The sequence below is a fragment of the Coenobita brevimanus genome, chromosome 38 (assembly GCF_032717465.1).
Source record: "Coenobita brevimanus isolate Jiangsu-jjx chromosome 38, ASM3271746v2, whole genome shotgun sequence".
In the NCBI taxonomy this organism is placed as follows: Eukaryota; Metazoa; Arthropoda; class Malacostraca; order Decapoda; family Coenobitidae; genus Coenobita; species Coenobita brevimanus.
The window spans coordinates 3,037,371-3,061,182 of record NC_136991.1 but is presented as its reverse complement, the minus strand read 5'-3'; the positions used below and the strand labels follow the sequence as shown (position 1 = coordinate 3,061,182).

General features: G+C 39.9%; 1 protein-coding gene across 3 annotated transcripts in view; it reads left to right on the top strand.

Annotated features, from left to right (window-relative positions):
- The window catches only part of Ctl2 (Choline transporter-like 2), a 124,900-nt gene that overhangs the window by 43,599 nt on the left and 57,489 nt on the right, over positions 1–23,812 (top strand). The window contains exon 1 of one of the 3 annotated variants that reach the window (XM_080269885.1): positions 11,105–11,215. The exons of the other annotated variants lie outside the window; for them this stretch is intronic. Within the exon in view, the coding sequence (XP_080126011.1) occupies positions 11,179–11,215 (37 nt within the window). The 5' untranslated portion in view covers positions 11,105–11,178. Of the gene's footprint in view, positions 1–11,104; positions 11,216–23,812 lie in introns of those variants that run through there. 3 annotated transcript variants of the gene reach the window in all.

Below are 23,812 nucleotides of genomic sequence, written 5' to 3'. Positions count from 1 at the left end.
CTTTGTTTCGCTCCCCTCCCTCTCCCAATTTTCCTTCTTACCCATCTCTCCATTGTCTAGTTACTTAGATACTGTCTTGTTCCCTCCCCCCCTCTCTCTCAATCATCTTTATACCTTGCAAACCCCCTCCCTTCCCCCGTATTATTTTTTTATTTTTTTAATATCCCTGTCTCACCCCTTCCTCTCTTTTTTCCTCGTATTCCTGCCTTCATCCTCTTTTCTTTCCCTCTTGCCTCTGTTTGTACCTCTTTCTTTTCTCTCCGTTTTTGTCCTCTCTCCTTTCTCTCTGCCTCAGCTTCTCTCTTTTCTCCGCGTCTCTGTGTTTGTGCCTCTCACTTTTGTCTCCTTTCTTCCTATGTATCTCTCCCTGCTCTTTCTTCGTAACGTGTTTTCCTACAAACCACTTCCCGGACCATTTCTCCTACTTAGCTGTCCCTCAAAGCATTCCATAGTCAGCATCCCCGAACATTAACAAAGAAGACACCAACGCCTTACCATAAATAAACTATCCGAACATAAACAAAGAGGCACTAGTGGAATACAAACAAAAATATACAAGGATATATAAGGCATATCTATGATATTAGGCTATATCCGGATGTAAACAAAGGGATACAAACCTAAAGGACTACAAAGAGTTATTGATTTCGAAGATAAACTAATATGTAAACACGGCAGCTTCACCTGCGACCAAGGAAATTTTGCGTGTTGTGCTAGTTCATTTATACGAATATATATATATATATATATATATATATATATATATATATATATATATATATATATATATATACTGTATTTATGGAATGAACTGCAGACCCCCATTATCGGTATCCCCAAACGTAAACAAAGGACAGACGCTAACCGGATGCGAACGGGGAGTCGTGGGAGGGGAGTCTGGGCTATTAAAAACACCAGTTGCACACACCACTAACAAAACATGAATCAGTGCTGTGGCAGTTTATTCATTTTCAACAAAAGACAGACGAAAGCGATTATTTGGGCTGTAAAACAACAGGAAAATATGGAACTTTAGTGCCAGCCAATTCCTTTTTACTGAGTTTTTGAAATAGAATATGCTAGTGTTTGTGTAGAGTGTTTTGTTGACCATAGATGTGTAGGTTTTTTGGTGTTGATTGTTGTCACGTGGTTGCCATGTGATGAAACTGAAAATTATTATGATGAAAAAAATCAGTCTGATTTCCAACACGATTTAAATCAATCGCTTCAGTACAATGACACCTTTTAAAAATTATGTTCTTTCTTCAGACGATTATATTCGACTTGGGAAAGGTCTCGTATTGAAGGGGTTAATCAAGACCCGAAGGCTTAAATTAACTCTTCCAGTTCAGAAATTCTCTCCCAGGCTGAATAAAATCATCTGGTAGAAACAGGAACGAAATTATAAGAACGTTGTGGTGGTGAAGGTGTTATGTGTAAAGAGTATTGATTTTTCTGCGTAGTGTAAAGGTTAGTTTTGTGATTGTTAAGGTGACAGGAGGTGAGTAGTTCGTGAGGGTAATGTTCTTGGTGTGTGTGTGTGTGTGTGTGTGTGTGTGTGTGTGTGTGTGTGTGTGTGAGAGAGAGAGAGAGAGAGAGAGAGAGGAACAAAGAAAGACAGGTGGAGGGGATGGAATCTCTGAGAGAGAGAAAGAGAGAGAGAGAGAGAGAGAGAGAGAGAATGTGATAGATGGGATGTTAGACAGGTGGAGGGGATGGGATCTCTGAGAAACGAGAGAGGGAGAGAGAGAGAGAGAGAGAGAGAATGTGATAGCCGGGATGTTAGACAGGTGGAGGGATGGGATCTCTGAGAAACGAGAGAAAGAGAGAGAGAGAGAGAGAGATGTGATAGCCGGGAACAAAGAAAGACAGGCGGAGGGGATGGGATCTCTGAGAAACGAGAGAGAGTCTTACAGCCGTGAACAAAGGTATACCGACATGCAAATTGCCAGTGTTACAAGTTTGGTTGAGGCACACAGAAAAAAAAAAAAAGATCAGCATTTTCATATGTAGACATTTTTAAAGAATGGGGAAAAGCGGAAATTAACTTTGTCGTCAGAAAGTATATTATGGTATCATCCACATTAATCAGTAAATATTAGACTGAGGAACAACGTAGAATTATCACAAGAATTATCACAGTAATCGCTCTTTCGAAATCTACAGTCTTGTTCGATACGCACGTGATGGCCTAACGAAGATTGGTGTAACAAGGAAAAGCTAAAATATACTAGTCCATAATTGTTTTAATGAAACATACAAACTTTACTTAAGATTCTTGGATTATTATTTCACGAAGAGAGTGATGTTAAATAAGCAGAAATCTGAAACCTGAAATATTGTCTGACGAAGAATGTCATAAAAGAAAAAACGTTTCTGTATATGTCATTAGAATATGTAATCCATTGTTGTGGTTCATATGGAAAACCCACACGAATACCCAGTTATAATGAAAGCTGCGTAAGGGAAAAATTAGGAAACTGTTTAGATGGTAAATATTCGGCCTTAGGAATGCATTCTAACAGTTTCCCAAAGCTGAATAACATAGTTTGCCGGTAGGAAGAATAAGATCACAGAAGGCGTCTTGGCACTTTAAAGGGTTAAGTGTACCCAGGAGATGATATTAGGATAGTAAATGTTTCGTTTTAAAGCCAGATGTGCTCAGCAAACAACGTCCCATCTCGCCCTGGAGTTTAAAGGGAGGGCTACGTAACACTAGAGCTCCTGCCTCATATTAAATGCGGTCCACGTTCCGGCTGAGGAAGTGAAGACCGTGCGTAGAATAAGAGTATATTTTGAAGGATGGACACATATAGAATTATATGGTATATGAAGCAAGTGAGGACCGTACGTAGAATGAAAGTATATATTGAAGGTTGGACATACGTAGAAGTATGCGGTACGAGTATATTAAAAGATCGTACTCAAACGTAGAAACTGTATGTTTGATGAGTATTTAAAGTGAAGAAACGTAATTAGAATGAGAGTGTATCGTAAAGGATGATCCCGTACAGATTCAGGGAGTATATTATAGGACCGAGCCTGGCGTGCGAGTACATTTAACCCGTTCATTCCGATATTGTGTTTCGCATTAGGATATATTTTTACTATTTCAGGACGATTTTCTTCTAGTTAGGCGATACTTTATGAAGTACAAGTTCTTAGTGTTAATTAACCTTTCACCACTATATATCTTTCCAAAACTGAATGAAATAGTGAATAAGCTCGTCTGATGATGCAGGGGTTGAAAATGAAAAGGGCGCCACCGATTCTGAGGTTTTGAAATTATATCAAAGACAGAACAGTACTTAGCTGTTGAATATATGAAGGGACTTCGAAGACTCAGGTAGGGTATAAAAATGGGAGAAATCATATGTAGGTCAATTTTATCACACAGATTACATATATAGGGAGAATATAATGATAGGTTCAATGACTGACTAATGCTTAATTAGTATAGCAAAGAAGTAAATAAAAAAATAATGGGAGAAATATGTAAGTGGGTTGTATCAGAAGTTACATGTCTAGGGACAATCTTTGTTGAGTGACCGACTGAAGCTAATGAGTGTATGAAAAATGTGGACCTGTATCAAAATAAACGAAGGAATGGACATACCTCGTAGGTAGAGAGACTGTGACACCAGCGACCTTCCCCAGATTAGGACGGTACCACGGTGGGTTTTGGCGCGGAATCAGTTGGATGGGTTTACGTAAGTCGGTACCATTGCAGTATACGTGGTACGCGTGGAATGAACACACAGGTACTGAAAATAGGTAGTTGTTGCGATATTACGTATGCGAGATGTAGGGTCAGATTCATAGACAAACTTACAATTAATCCTTTGTCGTAACTATAATTTGTTTTTGCGGGAGGAAAAAGATACGAAGATTCTGCTCTTTACCTATCCTCGCTGCAAAATATGCTAGTTACGATACAATAATTCGGTTTGTGGTCATGCAGTAATAGCCTATAGATGATAAGGTTCGTCTGTATAGATAGTAGAAGCAGTATGGTTAGTGTTGTTTTGATGATGGATATGATTGTGTTACAGATAAGACGATAATAGAAATAATACGCTTCTTGTTAGTGCGATAGATATTGTTTTAGTGCGATAATGATATTGTAACTGGAAATACAGCCGTTGAGATACTATGATAGGTACCACGATAGTAAGTATTCCATCTATTACGTTGCCAGTAGAATGGTTAAAGAATACAGTGGAAATAATACTGTGAAAAAATACTGCTAAATGGTTTTAAAATAATACGATATAATAAGTAATACTGTAATAATGATGCGTAAATTTCCGCCACAGATCACTTAGAAAGAGAGAGAGAGAGAGAGAGACTTGGCGTTATCAGTGAGTCACCGTAGTGTTGATTGGCACTCCAGGTTCGTAGGGTAATAGAACCATCGTCTTTAATATTATGTTTTGCCATAAGCACATGGGATGGGAGGGGTCGGAAATAGTCACATGAAAACAAGTTTATAACCATCAATGGAGTCTTGAGTAAAACATAACATTTAAGTGAATATGTTTTTGCAGTTTGTTGTTGCTGTTTGTTGTTACTATTGTTGTTCTTGTTGTTTTTGTTGTTGCCCCAGGATCATCTCAGATTTGAACCCGGTGTACTGTAGACTTAAGTTACCCCTCACCTGCAGTTCACGTTCCTCTCTTGGGGATAGGGAAGTAGTTGAAGAACGTTTGTGTGGCCAGACATTTTAGCCGACCAGTAATAAGGACCAGCACCTGAAGGCGTCCCTCTCCAACACCAAGAGAATATTAACACGCCATATGCAGGATTTACCCCTCCACTGCGAGAGATGTTAATTAATATACAGAAAATAATAGGTGCGGTGGTAGTAGAAATAATAATAACAGTAATAATAATAATAATAATAATAATAATAATAATAATAATAATCTTACCAAAGGAACTACGAGAAAATGTTGATCACCCATTTCCGTACAGGAGAGGGACGCCTTCACGTGGTGGCACAGATATAACCAGGTGGTCCCACTGCCTAGCTATACGAACACCCCGCAGCTACTTCCCAGTTCTTCCCCACCCCTCAAAGAGAGAGAGAGTGGGGGATGGTGCACTACAGATGGGAAATAAAGCCTGCAGTCCACTGGGTTCACATTTCAGATTGGTTTGGTTCTAAAACAATCTCTCCTTCCCCGTTACTCGTCTTCCTTAACCCCAAGAATCCTGAGACATTGTTCTGGTATGGTCTTGCTACTTCCAGATGATTTCATTCAACTTAGCGCCTTTATAGTGAAAGGGGTTAAGGAAAGCTATATCTGACCCCCCAACCTATTTCGATAAGTCTAAGCTAAATCGTCAGGAGGAAGCAGTAATGAAAATATATATACTGTATAGTACGTCCTTACTGAAGAAACATAACGTGATCTTCGTTGTCCTTTTTTTACTTTAACATGGATTAATATTGCCGTCTCTCCATCATGAAGGCTTAGTTGTACGAGTATCAGTAGAGTAACACTAGAATATGATGTTAGGCACGAAGAATTGTTGTGGAAACTGTATAGAGCCGAAATATTGTCTTTTGCTGCTACTGAACTAAATAACGGAAGCACCAAAGGGAGAAAAAGCTAGGCCAAGTTAGGTGAAAGAACTTGTAGGTGTAGATTAAAAGCAGATGTGTCTAGATGTAGGTGCAGTCTATTAAAAAAAAAAAAAAAAAAAAAGTGACTGTGGTTAGGTGGCGAGGTAAGTGTGAGCGAGACGGTGAGCTGGCACCTCTCTCCGATGGTATGTTATGGAGCTTGAGCTGGCTTCACTTATTTGTATCGTACCAAGTATTATTGTTTCTCTCTCTCTCTCTCTCTCTCTCTCTCTCTCTCTCTCTCTCTCTCTCTCTCTCTCTCTCTCTCTCTCTCTCGTGTGTGTGTGTGTGCGTGCGTGAGTGCCGGCGCGTGTATGACTAGTGGAGTGTGAGTGAATTATGTGCATATGCTATGCACGTGAAGGCGTGTGTTCGTGTCCATGACGGTTTCTTGTGTATGTGTGTGTGAGAGAGAGAGAGGGGGGGAGGGGGGTTGGGGAGGGCAGGTATGACTGAAGTTTGGGTGTATTATGTATATACATGGAAGGGGTATCGTGTTTATGTCCATGAGTTTCCTGTGTGTGTGTGTGTGTGTGTGTGTGTGTGTGTGTGTGTGTGTGTGTGTGTGTGTGTGTGTGTGTGTGTGTGTGTGTGTGCGTGCGCGCAAGTATGATTGATGGAGTGAGTGTATCATTAAATGTATGTCAGGGCTTGTATTGGTCTTCTTGAACCTTGTGTGTGTGTGTGTGTGTGTGTGTGTGTGTGTGTGTGTGTGTGTGTGTGTGTGTGTGTGTGTAAGAGAGAGGGGGGCACTGACGTGTGGTTTGTGCGTGTCCATGTGTACTGTACATATGAAACTACAGCACTGCAGGCAACAAGCTTAGTTTTATCAGATCATCCACATGAGCCTGTGTATGTATATGTATACATGTGCATATGTATTTGTGTGAATATTTAAATGTCGTATGCGTGATTGTGATTTAAGTTATGTTGATACTGCAGGCTGGATGTGGGAAGGGGGAGGGAGACTTCTGAGAATGATTCCTCTTCAGTGCTAAGCTCGTTGTGTGTGTGTGTGTGTGTGTGTGTGTGTGTGTGTGTTTTGGTGTGAGACTTGAGAATTATTCATCTTCACTGATAAGCATTGCGTGTGTACGTATAAATGTATGTATATATGTGTGAGGTGTTGTGTGCACCCCCAAGGCTAATAACCCCCTAGTGGTATATCGTCCTACCACAGTCATAAACCGCACACGAAAATCACGAGAACTCTCACTCAGAATCTGTAACTTTTTATTTCGTGTTTCTTTCTTTTTCTTAATTTTTTGTTATTCTGTCTTGTCTCAGTGTGTATATTATATTGGTTATATGTGTGAACACCAGTGCATTTGTTGACAGGAGAGCCTCACTGATCAGTGTCTTGTTTTGGATTACAAATCACAGCATGGCCATGTGGAGAGGGTAGAGAATGAGAAACTGACTAGAAGAGTGTATGGTAGTGAGATGGTGGTGGGGAGGGGGAGACCGAGGTTGAGATGGAGGGGAGTGGAGTGGAGAGATATATGAGAGAGGATGTGAGTTGGTGGGAGGGTAACCAAATGGCAGAGGACAGGGTGACATGGAGGCGATTTTTTGTGGCCACCTTTTACGAGAGTATGGGATCTCGCTATAAATAAATAGACCTAAAAGTGTGATGAAATTTAATCACTGATAAAGGATTTTTAAATTAATGTATTTCTTGACCTGAGAGCAATTTTTAAGCAATAGCAAAAATAATATTAACAATTGTACGATCATCGAATTATTAAGGGCCTAATGATTAAAACAAAGCGTGCTAGTGTTAAAAAAACCCCGGTTTTTACGATGCTTTGTGAAGAATGTGGTGGTAAAATATGACTTACCTTCCCCTATCTTTGCTGACTACACTCTGATACGGAAAGCAAAATTATCACATCCTAGTAATTACAGGTGTTCCATAAATGACCGACAGAAATCCACGGTAATTACAGGTGTTCCATAAGTGACCGACAAAAATCAAGGGTAATTACAGGTGTTCCATAAATGACCGACAGAAATCAAGGGTAGTTACAGGTGTTCCATAAATGACCGACAGAAATCAAGGGTAATTACAGGTGTTCCGACCTACAAAAATCAAAGGTTTGGTTGCATCGCCGGGCTCTCGCCTTTAATAATACGGTCTTAAGTACAGAGTGGGCCTGAGTGGCGTTTGAGAGTTTACCTGTGACGTCATGGGGGAGCTTGAGAGTTTACCTATAACATCATGGGGGAGATTGAGAGTTTACCTGTAACGTCATGGGGAAGTTTGAGAGTTTACCCCTTGACCTCATAGGGGAGATTGAGAGTTTACCTGTAACGTCATGGGGGAGATTGAGAGTTTACCTGTAACGTCATGGGGAAGTTTGAGAGTTTACTCCTTGACCTCATGGGGAGATTGTGAGTTTACCTGTGACGTCATGGAAGAGGGAGCCTGAGGGATGAAAATATTATCGACTCGCATACTGCCTGGCACTCTTAAGTTTTACCGAGGTTATGAGGAGGGTAGGACAGATATAGCAACTAAGCTGTACCCAATGTAATCTGATATAATATGAGCCAGTGTAACCTAGTGTACCTTAACCCTGCCCTGCCTTACACTATACAATGCTACCCTACCCTACTCTACCGGAACTTAACTAGGCAGCCATTAAAACAGAAGACAGTGGTAGTAGACAGTTGTGTGATGGAAGGGGATAGGGCAGATAAAAGAACTTCACCTAACTTAACCTAACCCAGTTTAATCTGATCTCTCCTAACGTAACCTAACAAAGCACAGACGGTAAAACAGAGAATAGTGGTGGTAGAGTGTGGCGTGGTATATTTTATTTATTTGATTGAAGCTCGAACTCACCCCAGATCATTTCCCGAGTGTAAAACTAGTGCCACACATATCAAGCCACCAAGTCATTCCAGTGGCATTCTGCTCCCTTCCATCCCCTCCCACCAGCTCTCACCCCCTCCACCCCAATCCTCGCTTCCAGGAACATATAATTTATTCCCCATTTGCCGAGGATGGAGCTGTTTGCCTGGGAGTGCATGAGAAAGGCCTTGCGCTCACTCCAACTTACTATAGGCCGTGATAGTCCTGTCGTCTTTCCCGCTATTATATGCGTAGACTTGGAAGCTTAGTCTGGTGATCTACAACAGCTGATACTGAGGACTTTATTTAGCCATAGATTAGTGTTAAGAGGCGGATATTATCAGTCAGTGGCAAGGAAAGCAGGAGAGGCGACTGTAATTTTGTTCTGATAGTAGGCATACCCACACACAAACAAGCAAACACACACACACACACACACACACACACACACACACACACACACACACACACACACACACACACACACACACACACACACACACACACACACACACACACACACACACACACACACACACACACACACACTAATTTCATGTGACACTGCTACAGGTCACCCACGTTATTCAGAAAGGCACTCAGTCACATGGATGGCGTGGGATTAGAGCGGTATTCCCCCAGTGCGTGATGAGGTTGTGAGAAAGGTGGGGAGAAGTTCGTTGGCAGGTAGTCTAGGTAGCGTTCTCAGTTTCTCTCAAGGTGTAGGGCGAGATGTATGGTGTGTCCGGGATTTAGAAGTGTAAAAGGGGCAATGAAAGTTGGCCAGATATTTCACCATTTCCATTTGTCAGTTTTCTCAGCCTGCCAATATTGAGGACTAAGAGAGGTTTGGTTTGTTTGCCCGTCCGTCGATGATTCCCCGTCATACGATGCGTCAGAGAGGAACGTGACGGACACGCCCTGAGTGTAAAGTATTTGGCGAATTTCTGACCATGTTGAGAAGTGCCTGTGGATCTTACTCGTTCACTATTCTTAGGTACAGTGTGCTTGGTTTTGAAGTGTTTGGTTCTTACCGCACTCATTCTTTTGAGATGCCGTTGGTTTTGATTCGCTCATGACTCATACTCTAATTACTGCTTTTGTTCATTTTAATATTATAAAAGCAGACAATCTCGTAACGTATATTTGTAACTAAATAATGTGTCCATTAAAATTGCCACCAGGGATGTAGGTCGGTTTCCCATCCTTAAAATTTATTATCTTGACTGCGATAGCCTAGTTTCGGGACCCAGCACATACCGAATGGGAAAAAATATAGATTTATAGATAGATCGATAGATGGATGGATGGACTGATAGATAGATAGATACATTGATAAATAAATAGATAGATAGATATGGATATATTTATTGATCCAAAAGCTTGCCACTGAAAGATAAATATTTACTAATCCCGGCCGTAATTTGTCTCTAGTTTATACATATTACGTGTCCTTGTACAGTCCGTCTCCCTGCTGTAATCTAAAGTAATATATTCCTTTCCTGTTCATTGACGTGCCTAGTTCAAAAGATATATAGCGGTATTCGTTGTTCTTAAATCTTATACTCTCTTGTGAATGCACGATAATGTTTTTTTTTGTAAGCACATGCTATGTGCACACTCACAACACACACACACACACACACACACACACACACACACACACACACACACACACACACACACACACACACACACACACACACAGATGCAGTGACCGTAATGAAGTATAAGTGACTGCAAAGTAAAACTGGAAGGACTGGTGAAATTTAAGATACATATTTAACCTACAACGAAACTTGTCACTTTAAATTCCACTTCTTAAATGGCAAATGAAGAGTGAGAGTACAGTACCATTACAGTGATTTTATAGCAAAGTACAAATGATTATATTGAAGTTACAGGGTGTTAAAAACCGATGTATCCTACCTGTAACGATTTTGCTGTTAGTTTATGCCAGAATTCAGGGTAGTCCATTTATTGCCCAGTCCAGTTCTCTTGTGTTGTGGGTGCAGCTCAGTCAGCGTTACCAGCGTCTACCCAGCATCATATCCAATTTCCTATAACCCTTTTCATGCTATATTGCCTGTACTCTCTCTCTCTCTCTCTCTCTCTCTCTCTCTCTCTCTCTCTCTCTCTCTCTCTCTCTCTCTCTCTCTCTCTCTCTCTCACTTCGCATGATTAGTAACGATGCAGAGTGTTTATATCTCACATCAACAATCAGTGCGGTCGCCACAATACGCAAGACAAAAGAACACAATTGACGGACGAACCCATATATGAGCAGAAAAATTGTAGGCAGTGGTGAAATGAGTACACGTAATTTATAGAAGAAACTCAGTAATAATGCTTAAGAACAGTGATATTACCAGGAATTTAAGGATATGAGAATTATTGTAGTCTGTTGTAGTGATTTTATACAGTATTAGAAAAACAATAGCGAAATTTTAGCAAGAACTGAAGTATCTAAAGTACATAGAAGTTACAGAACCTTTATAGTGAAATTTCAGTGATAAGCGAATTTTGTGACTTTAGCTATATTACAGTGTCTTTATAGTGAAATTACAGTGATCTTACAGCGAAATTACAGTACCCCTATAGTGAAATCTACTAGCGAATTTAGTGACTATAGTGAACTTCTGAGTGGGTGCAGTGGAGTAGAGGAAGCTACGGCTGCGGTGAGAGCGTTGCCATGGGAATATCCGAGGACGAGGTTATCAAAGAGCATGGTGAGTATTTAACCCGGGCTTAAATAATAGTAGTAGTAGTAGTAACTGAGTGGGTATTTGTCTGGTTCTTTGTAATTGAGGGGATTGGGATACAGGATTTTAGTAATTAGATATACGGTATTAGAACGAAGGGAAAACAAGACATGGCCAGAAGTTCTTAATTTTTCTAAAGCTTTTGATTACGTAGATTCCACCTTCAACTTGTACAAATAATACTGATATCTTTTTATTTTTATTTTTTACTTATATTCAGTCATGTACTTTTGAACGATTTGTCTAAGAATGAGTAGTAGTCTGAAGCGTTAGAGAAAAAAAGGTTAGGTGACTCTCTTGTCTCTTCTCTCCCATCCAAGTTATAGTTTTTTTTTTTTTTTTTTTTTTACGGTACGTTTATTTCCCTAGAACAATATATAAAGTTTCTTCCTTTGTCTGTTTTACTTGTTTATCTTTTGTGTATATGTAGCGACTTTTTAGCGCACAAAAGAGTTGCAACATTCTTCTGTTGATTATAGATTCTATTTTAGCTTTTATAACAGCCTATAGTGAAAGATTTGTCTAAGGAGAATAAAAATCCGTGTTATTAATCATTGTAAGGTCATAGACGTTATCATACTGAATGGGTTAATGATGTAATAATAAGATAAATGTTGTACTTCATATTTATAGTTATACACCATAGCATGAAGATGATGTACCTCATATTTACAGTTATACACTGTTCCGCAAAGATAACTTGTCAGTCTGATTTGAAAATGGTGATGAGTTTTGATCGAGACGCTGTATTAGAAGGTGTTTGTGTAGCTCCCGCCCTGAGCAGCTGTAGAGTTTGGCGTCTGAGAAAGAGAGAGAGAGAGAGAGAGAGAGAGAGAGAGAGAGAAATAGATATTTAAAAGGCAAAAACTAACTTTCTGATAATAACATTAGACAACATTGAGGGAAAAAAAAAAAAAACGATATACCTACCACCTATAACCTTGCATTGTGGCGACGCAGCGGTCTGGTTGCACAGTTATAGGACGTAACGGTGGGAATGTTAACCGTACTAGCAGCCTTGTCATTAAAAGCCTGTCAACACCGCCATTTTGTATCCCAATTTGGCCCTAGTGACTTGATATATAAAATGTAAAGACGGATTGCAAGATTCTATTCAAATTTGGATGCATGAAATTTGGCGAACCATAGTTATGAGGTAGGAATGAGCCTCCTTGGTTACTAGTCATACCAACCCTCCAATCTAACTTTACTTGGTCATCATCTGAGCTGAAAGGGGTATTGGATCTTTGTCAGGTTAGAAAAAAGTACTATAGATGGTAAGACCCTTGACAACGATGTCTTTATGCATGCTCTTGCCAGACGAATAGATTCTATACTCATTCTACCCTAACTTGGCCCAGATTATCGTCCATATGTAGCTTAATTCAAGTAGCTCAGTGGCAGAAAGAATACAGTGCTACGGCTCGACATCCATTCCGTAGCGATTTTTCGTGACTAGCATCATATTCTGTTGTTATATAGATCAAGATGGAGAGATGGCAGTTTTCGGCCAAGTTATAGCAGTTGGAGTATAGTTACCGCCATCGTATTAAAAGGTCAAGGCTTTTCCGTTCTTTTAGAATGCAGTATAAGGTTCTCATTTAATTTCTTAAGTCGTCCTTCATCCATTTTTTACGCGCCAAAATGTTAAGCGACTGCACTGCCACTTGTATCGGCAAGGATGGAGGTGACTGTCATTTGTTGTGGGCTACTGACCGACATTTATTTTTTTGTCCGCACTGGCATTCGTCTTTGTAATTTATTTTTATCCCATATATTGTTGTTGTAGTTTGTTTTGGCTTTCTAATTTTTCATTGTAGCCTAAATTTAATTCTTACATTATTGCAGTAGATTATCTTCGTATGTAGTCATTGCAGTTACCACTGCAATTTATTTTAATATCATACGGTATTGCAGCTCAGTTTAAATTTTAGCATCATTATTCTAGTATATTTTAGCATTCTTCTTACACCTATGCAAAATGTTTTAACCTTTCTGATTGCCATTTGTTTATGACATTATATATTCACGTATTGACATTTTTACATTTTTCTTACTGGTTAATCAGTAAATTGAAATTTTACGTAACAGAAAATAGAATTGTTTAACACCTCCAATATGATGACGTCTTTTGTGCTGAATTCTTTTTTGCTGGGACTGAGAGACTTCAAAATTACGGTATTTTATAAATTATGGACTTCACTAACTCCTTCCGTACGAGATTCATTCCCAGGTTAACTAAAATCGCCATGAGATAGAAATAATAAACTAAAATAGGTGGTCATTTTACTGAAAAGGTAGTATGTGGACGGGCTGGAAGATGGATAGCTATGTCTGTATGTTTTTTTTTTTTTTTCCATAAAGGCTCCTTAGCACATTTTTCATAGTGATTTATTACTCGCATTACACCCTGATATTTTTTTCTTGTTTGTTTATTATTATTATTATTATTATTTTATTATCGTTGTTGTTGTTGTTATTATTATTATTATCTTCGATTTTAGCGTAGGTGGCGACCATCATCCACTCACTTGATGTAGTGCTGCCTACTACTGTACTTCCTTAGCCTTTATCATTCTTTTTTTGTGCCTGCCCTCCTCTCTTCCTATTTTTCCCATCTTTCCTGTCACTTCTTATTGCTTTTCTTTCCTTTACAGGTGGCTTTACATTGAGTGACAAGCCAAATGGTTTCCTGTAAGCCAAGAAACCATTTACAACGCTGGGTGGTAACCATATAACCAAACCATACGTGCTCCCTACGTGTCAACAAGTGGGTTGGTGAAGGGTTAGTGCCCCTCCCTGTAAAACAAATAACTCAAAGTCAAATGGCCACCCCTTACGGGATTATGGCGTCTGGCAATAGATAGATAGATAGATAAATTTTAGCCTTTTCCTGTTAGCGATAAACTTCTGTGCCTTTGGATGGTATTTCCAGTGACTCATACTGCTCTTTCCTCGTCGTTTTTCTTTCCTATCTTCCTCTTCCTCTTCTATCTGCATTTTCCTCTCTCTCTCTCTCTCTCTCTCTCTCTCTCTCTCTCTCTGTTCCTCCTCAACATTTTTTTTTTCTCACAAAGTCGCATTCAAAGAGCAGATTGACTACACTACTAATTAAGGAAGAATTTAGAAAGCTGGCATTAACCAAAGACATTGAGAGAAGCGTAACGTCATTTTCTCCTTAATTTTCGTATTTAATATTCAGTGTGATCATGGTACCGTGAAGTCTCCTGTTTTATGTCCATTGTGTCATCATCATCATCATCGTCGTCGTCATCCTGTTCGTCATCATCATCATCATATTTCTTCATCATCATCATCATCGTCGTCGTCATCCTGTTCGTCATCATCATCATCATATTTCTTCATCATCATCATCATCATAATCATTTTCATCATCATCATATTCGTCATCATCATCATCATTTTCTTCATCATATTCGTCATCATAACCATCATCATCATTATCAAGGTCTCATCTCCCACCGAAGGATGGGGTGAGGTAGGATCCAGAGAGCAAGAAAAAAAGCTGATAGCAGGAGGAAGTAATTAAATATCTCCCTAATTAAACTGAGTAAATATCTGCCAAATTAAGTGGGCCACACACTCATTCACTCAGCATTCAAGCCCTCGGAATCCCACCTCCCCCTCACTGGCATAAACATTCACACTTAGCCTTTCTCCACTTCGATGTCTTTGTACTCATTTTCATCTGGCAACCACAAAGCTGTTTTATTCAACTTTGGATTGATGTCTAATAGTGAAAAGATTATTGTGGTTTCGAATTAGCCTCTTCGAAATATACTCTTTTCATTTTAAACCTCTTTTACTTTAACTTGGCTTAAAATCACCGTCTCATATCTTGAATACTAGATTCTAGCGAGATATTAACACTAGAATATGATACTAGTCATGAGGGAATGCTGTGGAAAAGACGTAGAGCCACAGCAGACTTCCTCTAATCCCATCTTAAGGAAAAAAAATCCATCTTAAGTTGAATGAAATATGGAAAGCATTAAAATAAAAACAAGTCATGGGACTGAAGGGCTTTATTCTGGTTAAGAGAAACATTTTGAATAAGGGTTAAATACAGTAGTCCGTAAATAGCGCTCCTCATGAAACTCACGTGGCAGTATCGTATGTGTTGCAAGGACCGCTCAGTCTGCTAGTGTGGGCGCGTGCGTGTAGCAGTGGGAGTACGAATTTAATAAAGGATACAGGGTAGGTGCTGATAACGCTGACTGAGTGTACCTACGACACACGAGAAATCACCCAGTGTAGTGGAAGTGAGGCGCTATATATGGACCACCCTGTATATTGCCTTCATTGGCCCCTTCATTGCGAGAAGTCCGAAACTTCGAAAGTAATAGAATATTTGTGCTAATCAGTAATTAACCAAAATTATACGTCATCGTATAAAAGATTTTCATAGTAAACCGATATACTAAACAGAAGAAGCGTGCTGTGTGTGCCAATGCCATTGGGGATATAGACGTATAAGACTGACCTATAGAAATTTAGGCGGATAGAACAGTTTGTAAATATTTAGCTAGACAAAAAGAAAGTAGTTGAGCCAAACATCCTTGGAGACCCCTTTTAGCATGGCTTTGGAGGCTTCGTAACACCATTTACTTTGAGATTTATTGTGGAAATTACATTATTTACCGGTATATTTTTAGTTCCTACATTATTTGCCCTGGACCCATACAAAAGAATAAAACATTAGAACATGGAAAATATATCGTCGAGGAATATGCGTCTTAAAGTATCCAACCATTTTCTTGGAGATTTATTATAGAAATTACACAATATGTATTTTTAGTTCCTATTTTATTTGCCCCAGAAATATACAGAAGACTAAAACATTACAACATGGAAAATATATCGCCGAGGAATATGCATTCTAAAGTATCCAAAGCCAACGGAAAACATGAGTTTGTATCCCTTAGTGTTAGAACACGAAGTCACGGGTGCTCAAAACTAGGGTCTAACATTCACGCCGAACCCAGAAGAAAAAATGAAAAATGATGTCTCTCAAATATCCAAACTGCTCCATGTTCACAGTATGTTCTGTAGTAACTTTAACACTGTTGGTATCATCTCAACATTTTATGGTCACAAGGACTGTGTAGAGCTAGCACAAAAACCAGATATCGTAGGACACTGAACGGTGCATTGTCTCAAGGAATTATCAGCAAGCTTTGATTTCTGGTTATCACTTCAGGAGAGTGGCTACAAAATGTCAAGTAAATCAACGCAGTTAAAAAAAAAAAATCCATTCTGTCCTTTCCTATATATATATATATATATATATATATATATATATATATATATATATATATATGCGTGTGTGTGTGTGTGTGTGTGTGTGTGTGTGTGTAGGCCTAAGTTAGCATGTGAAATTCTGAGTATCATGCACGCATAGCATTACATGTATGCATCTATTTATATAATTAACAGCTGGTGATGTGTCTGTGTATGGTGTAGGTAACGTAATGCTCGTGTTGCACATCACGTTACTTGGGATAAACAAAGGGAGAGAGGGAGAGAGACTCTCTCTCTCTCCCTCCTTGTTTACCAGGTAATGTGATGCGGTTGGCACACACACACACACACACACACACACAGTTCTCTCCTTTTCTGTTCATTGTTTCTGTAATATATTTGTTCTTGCCATACGCCGCATCGTGTGAGGGGTAGCCTAACTGATAAGGGTAGGTGTGTAATAGAGGGAAGGTGTTTGATAAGCGTAGATGTGTATAGGTGAATAACGGTAGTCTTTTGTTTTTGAGTGACTTGGTTTTCATAAAGTAGTCCCGAAAGCAGAGTGAAATTTGTTGAAACCACTTGATTTCAACGCTCTCTCTCTCTCTCTCTCTCTCTCTCTCTCTCTCTCTCTCTCTCTCTCTCATGATACGTTTGTTTTTGGTATTTCTTTTGTTTCTGTGGACCTTATGAAATCTTTGTCCCAGCCACCATCACAGGACCTCTTATACTACAAGACTGTATACGGGTACATTAATTTTTTTAGAATAGGGTCAGTTAATGTCAGCTTAGCAGAGATTTTAGGCTACTGTAGTTCATTCACTTTATCTTAGTCTAAATTTTCGTCCACTTGCAGCTTATTTCACATAGCTCAGTGGCAGAAAGAAAATTACGACCCTTCATCCTTCTCATATCACTTCTTCATGACTAGCATCATATTCTAGTGTTAATCTTATGTTATAATTCAGCATTCAAGATGGAATAGATGTCATTTTTTAGCCAAGTTAAGGTGAAAAGAATATATTGCACCTCCCTCCCCATTGACATCACCATCACCACTGCAAAATAAATATGAGTAAGCAAAAACCAGACCTGTATTGGACGGGTCGGGTTCAGGACCAGCAGCTGCGCATCATCAAGGTTAGGCAGTGGGTGTAGCTCAGACTTCCGTTGTTGCCCACTATTAATTTCTGAAAATAAAGGAAAGAAAAGAAATAAAGTTACTCTAAGCTCATTTAACAATTGTGAGTCTTACATCAGGGTATTTTGTTCAATATATAACCACTTCTACTTACAACTACTACAGAGGGTGGTCTTTTGGGGGTCTTATGTTGACACCAATGTATTTCTTTACGTCTCACATCTCCTGTGTTAGAAAAACCCTGTTTTAGTAGTCCGTCCATAGTAGATGTGAGATGAAAACAAATATACCGGTCCCACGTAAAACCCCCCAACACAGAATCCCCTGAAGTATTAAAAGTGGAGGCGGTTGTACATGACAGAATAATGCTTGAGTAAAGTTATATGAAAGACAGACACATGAACCAATACCAAATAAACATGCCTCCCCCCCTCGTTTTTGTGTGTGTGTGTGTATGTGTGTGTGTGTGTGTGTGTACTTTTTTCCACCCTGCCCAAATTGCTTAGTTTTACAGTCGTGATTATTCAGGGTTGGACTAAAACTCCTGTGCCCTCAAAAGTACCCTCCGAACTTCTTGTCATGTCAGTGAAGGGAGGAGAGGGAGGGATGATTAGTGTGAGAGTTGCTTAGGAGGAAAAGTGCGTAGTAGAGAGAGGGAGGGTTGAAGGGAGATACAAGCTAAACGTGGTGGTTGGAGAGAAATATGACCTGAAATATGGGAGTGTTGCTTCAGAGGAAAAATGCGTTATGAGAGGGAGGTAGGGTAGAAGGGAAGAGATGCGTAAGAGAGAGATGGAGGGTGGAAGGAAGGAGACGCGTAAGAGGGAGAAAGAGGATGGAAGGAAGGCCGAGTCAGGCGTGGTGGTTGGTTATGAGCACCCTATTAATGCAGAGGACAGTGTGGCCTTCAGTTCAGTCAGTTGTGTGTGAGTGCTGGGGAGGGTGGGTGCGTTCGGGTCCCAGCTCAACCCCTTGCCACACACCTCTAACACTGCTACCTTGCTTCTCTGTTTACCTACCATTCTCTTGTTCTCCTTTCTATGTATTTGTCATTCTTGCCCTTTCCATCATTGTTCTCAGTCTCTGTTCTGACTGACAATCTCCTTTTTTTTTCTTCCCCCTCTTGTTTCGTTGTCTTCATGCACTGTCTGTCCTGTTATTATCTGCTTCCTTCTCATTTTCCTATTTCTGTCTGTCTCTATCCTTTTGTCTCGCTCTGTTTCATTATTATTATTGTCCTCTGCATCCTACTTCTATCATTTTCCTTCTGTCTGACAGTCTCTATCCTTTTCTGTTTCACCACCTCATTATTCTGTCTCGCGTTCTCCCTCGTCTGCATATATCCTTGTTCACACACTCTTTCTTTGTTCCCTCTCTCATTGTTCTCTTTGTTTCTCTTCACCTGTTTCTCTCTAGGCCTTTCCTTGTCTCTCTCTTGTTCTGCCTCCACTTTTTTTTTTTTTTTTTTACTCAGTCCTGTGTTCATACCCCCCTTTTTCCGTCTTCTTCACTTTTCTTTCCGTCCCGTTCTGTAGCTATTTCCTCTCTCTCTCTCTCTCTCTCTCTCTCTCTCTCTTCCCTATACCATGTCTTCTCTTCAGGACTTTGTATATCTATCTCCATCCATCTTTCTACGTCCTAAACCGTATCTCCTTATCAGGGCTGGCATTGCGAAAGGAAATGTTCGAAAGTAAATGTTAGTTCGGAAGTACACGTGATCCAAAGATTGTGAAAGAAACAGGATATGACGTGATAAGTGTGATACCCTACATTTATCGTTGTAGGAAAGGTGGAATTTGAGCAGTGTTGTGTTAGTGGGTGTTGAGAGTAAATATGGGTAATAAGCGACAAGGGAAGGGGAGGAAGGGTGAGTTTTTACTGTTATTTGTGACTTTGTTATTGTCATCGCGATCATTATCGCATTTGTTATCATCATCATTATCGGCTTCACCATCCATGGGCCTTATCGTGGAGACTATTAGTATTGTTTTTTCGTGTCCAATGTGGGTATGAGTAAAATCTTCAAGAGAAAGGGAAGAAGATAGAGTTTTCATGCTTATTTCATATCGTTCATCACCACTATCACCATCATCATTATTTAGGTGAATTTTATGTTGAAAGCTGTGTAGTTTGGTGCTAGCTGAGGTGGAGTATGGATATATGTAGGAAACGGCAAGCGATCATCATCCTTAGTTATAGACCTAACTGCGAAAGCTTTATTTGTAGCGTATGTTCGTGTGGTGTGTAGATATACCAGTACGTAGGCTACCGGTAACAGTCGGAAGCGGTAAGAGGAAGGATGGATGAGTGTTGTTATTAGTCACCACCATCGTCATCATCATCCTTACAAGTGTATTATAGAAGCTTTGCATGTATCGCTGGTTTTTGTGGAGTTTGGGTATACTGTAGCTAAGAGGAGGCATGTAAGAGGGAGGCAAGATGTTTTTTTCCCATTAATTTCATCGTCTTCATTACTGTCATTATCGTACATTTTAAGCTCTGTATGCGGCTTTGGGGTATGGGAAGTGTGAATACGATTTGGAAGCAACAGGTGAGGGGGGAGGAAGGTTGAAATCAGTGCCATTTGTGACCATATCATTACCACTATCATTATCTCCATCATCATGTAAGGGCGTTATCGTGGAAGCTTTGTGTGTATTGCTAGTTGCAGTGAGAGTGAGTAGTGAATTTACCTATATATGTGAATGTTATCATCTAAGACATGTACAGTGGAAGCTTTGTGTGTGGTGCTTGTTCTTGTGGAATGTGGATATGGGTAGGAAGCCGCTTGTGAGAGACTGAGGGTGAATTTAAGGATATTTGCGACCATTTTCATCATCATCACTTTCATTAATAAGGCGGGTAGGGAGAATCCAGAAATATGAAAAGGAAAACAGATTAAGGGAACCAACAAGAGTGCCTGTTGAAATCAGCCATACATCCATTCATTCATCATGGAAACCCTTATAATAATTCTCCCATACGGTATATCATTCTCTCTCTCTGCTTACTAATTGTCTACCTTGTAGTGATGTTTTGTCCTATATAGTGATGTATTTAGCGGTGTTTCATCCTATTCATCCACCTGTTAATTGATGTTTATATGTCAACAAGCGTTAATATTATTTTTCTGTTTGAAGACCTGTTTAGGAATCCTCGTGCCAGTTACACACACACACACACACACACACACACACACACAGAGGAGGGGAAATAATAAAAGAACGTAAGAAGCTGGAAAATGGCTGTATAGCACTAAGGAGAAGGTAGCATGGGGAATAAACTAAAATGCAAGATATGAAGATAGTGTCGGCGTTGGTACTTGATAATCGGCGTTCATAGATTCGGCATCAGAAGAGTCGGCGTTGATTGAGTCAGCTTTGGCAGAATCACAGTATGAGGGAGACTATTCAGGGAGCAGTGGGATTCCCGGCTCCCACCATCCTTTCCATTTTAGTCACCCCTTACGACACGTAGGGAATACGAGGGTATAATTCCACTTCCCCTGTACCCTATCATCCCCCTACCCAGGAGAGAGAGAGAGAGAAGTTACCTGTAAAAGCGGTTTGCGGGTGTATAGTAAAAGCAGCATCCTTGGAAGGTTGTTTAGATCAGGGGTTCTTAACCAAGGGGGAATTTCCCCGCCAGGGGGGAATTGAGGCCATAGAATGGCAAGCTCAAACTGTTGTTATATTCATCTTTTTATTGCCTCTGAACACAAAATAATGTGGATCAGTTAGGCCCAAATTGTTTTTTTTTTTTTTTTCAGTGTATTGTTATTTTTATAATTAAGGAATAGTGTGAAAATAACGGAAAAGTTTCTCTCAGGTCCGTTTCAGTAGTTTCTGTGAGTGAGAAAATATGTGTGTACGTGCGGTCCGAGTCGGAGGAGGAGGCTTGTCTTCTTTCATGTCTGATTCCTGTGTGTTCGTCCTGTCAGCTTGTTTTGTTTGCCTAAGTTGGGGAAACGGCGAAGGAACTACCAAAACCTCTCAAATCAAGGGGAATTTCATCTCGACTAAAAAAAAAAAGGCAATTATTTTTACGTATTTTATAAACTGAAACCCTGAGAGTTGTCATATTCCTGTACCGTCAGGTTTTCGTTTTGGACGTGTACAAACTAGTGACGCTGTTGGCCCTCAGGCCTCGGTAGATTCTGTCACTGTCATTATTTTATGCGTATTATTCAGGTAAGCACCTTATGAGTAAGACAGTCTTGGAAAGGGGGGAATGACATTCTGCCGTATGGTGGAAGGGGTGAATGGGGCAAAAAAGGTTGAGAATCACTGGTCTAGATTATAAGTCTGGTCCTCTTTGTCTTCCTCCTCATCCTCCCTCCCCGCCCTCCTCTTCCTTCACTTCGTCTTTGTCCATCCCTCACTTATCATCGCCATCATCATCCTCGATCATTTTCAGCCCTCCTCCTCTTCCTCCTCGTTTCATTTTCTTTTCGTTTTGAATTTTTCTTTTTCGTCTTGGATATATCAGCATTAGTAAGAGGTGGGAAGACCATCTCGGCAAATATCATATTGACAGAATCTCCTTTGTAAGACAGGTGGATTCATTATACGATACTAATATACATTTCTCTCGGTTCCTTTATATAAGTTTTGTTTTTATAGATGTGTACCTGTGCGTATTATCAGTCGTTCTTTTTATAGGTGTTTGTGTTTACTTGTCAGTATGTGTGTGTGTGTGTGTGTGTGTGTGTGTGTGTGTGTGTGTTTAAGCTTATTTATAATCTACGTGATTAATAAAAATTTGTCCATATTAACAGGACGCAAACAAACGGGATCCTATCGCGGTTTAATATTCAAGATATACGGGGATAGGGAAGTGCCACAGTCTTAAGCCCACTAGAATACGATCCAAATCCCTTCGAATCTTATTTTTTCACTTTTATCTCTGGACTATTTTATTCAGCTTCAAAGACACTTCAGACTGGAGAAATTATATTGCCTTCATTTACGTCCTTACTACACCAGGATCCGTATTCTTATCAGGTGAGGATGCTGCGTAACACGTTCTCCTATAAAAAAAAAAAAAGTGATTTATCTTATTTATTATACGTTACTCTTCTCAGTGTCTTATACAATTCTAATTTCGCCATAATCTGCATAAGTAAGTTACAAAAGGATATTACCCAGCCGGATCCAACAGTAAATCGCCGAGGAGAAGGTGCTAGGGAGCTTCCATACCCGACGAGAATAGGGGCCCAGACTCACTGTACCTGAATAAAACCATTTAGGGGAACAAGAATAAATTTGTAAAGCGTATTTTGTACGTCCATAAATAGCGCACCACTCGAAACTCACCCAGCGATATCTTGAGTGTTGTGATGGCGGCTCAATTTGCTGGTGTGGGCGTGTGTGTGGCTGTGGGGCTAGGAAATGAATAAATGGTACAGGGTAGACATCGCTGACTGAGCCGTCCCCGTAACACACGAGTGGAAGAGGAGCGTTATATATGGACCATTCTGCACACCACCACCGAATTGAAGGAGTCAGCCCTTCAGTACGAGCGTGGACTTTTAGTAGTAGTAGTAGTAGTAGTAGTGGTGGTGGTGATAATGCCACTGTTATTAATAGCAGTAATAGTGGTAGTAATCGTAGTAGTAGTAATGGTAGTATGGGTTCTTGTTAGCATTATTTGTATTATTTTTTTTCTCACTGGGCGTTATATGTTAGCGAAAGGTTAATGCGCCTTCAGAGCTAAAAGAGAAATAATAAAAAAATAACTTTTCGATAACACGTCTAAAAATAAAAGTAGCTGTAGTCAATACATTAACCTTTTAGCTGGGTCGCCCACTTTTTGTTTTTGTGGCTCCGGCATTGACTTTTATTACAGATAGCACCAATAACTGATTTGGCCCTGAGATAAGGCTTTGTGGCAGGCTTAGCGAGAGACAGACAGAGACGAGGAGTAGGAGGAGGACGAGAAGAAGAGCAAGGAGGAGGAGGAGGAAGAAGAACAAGAAGGAGGAGAAGGAAAAAAACTGTCGCCATTAGTCCATTGATTATCAGATGTATTACGTAAACTGAATCAAATGCGTCATCGTACAGAAGAGACAGTTAAATGAAATCGTCCGTAGGTAGCAAGAATAACGCAAAGAAAAGAAACCAAATCTCCGTGTTAACACCTTCACCACAAGTGGCGTATAA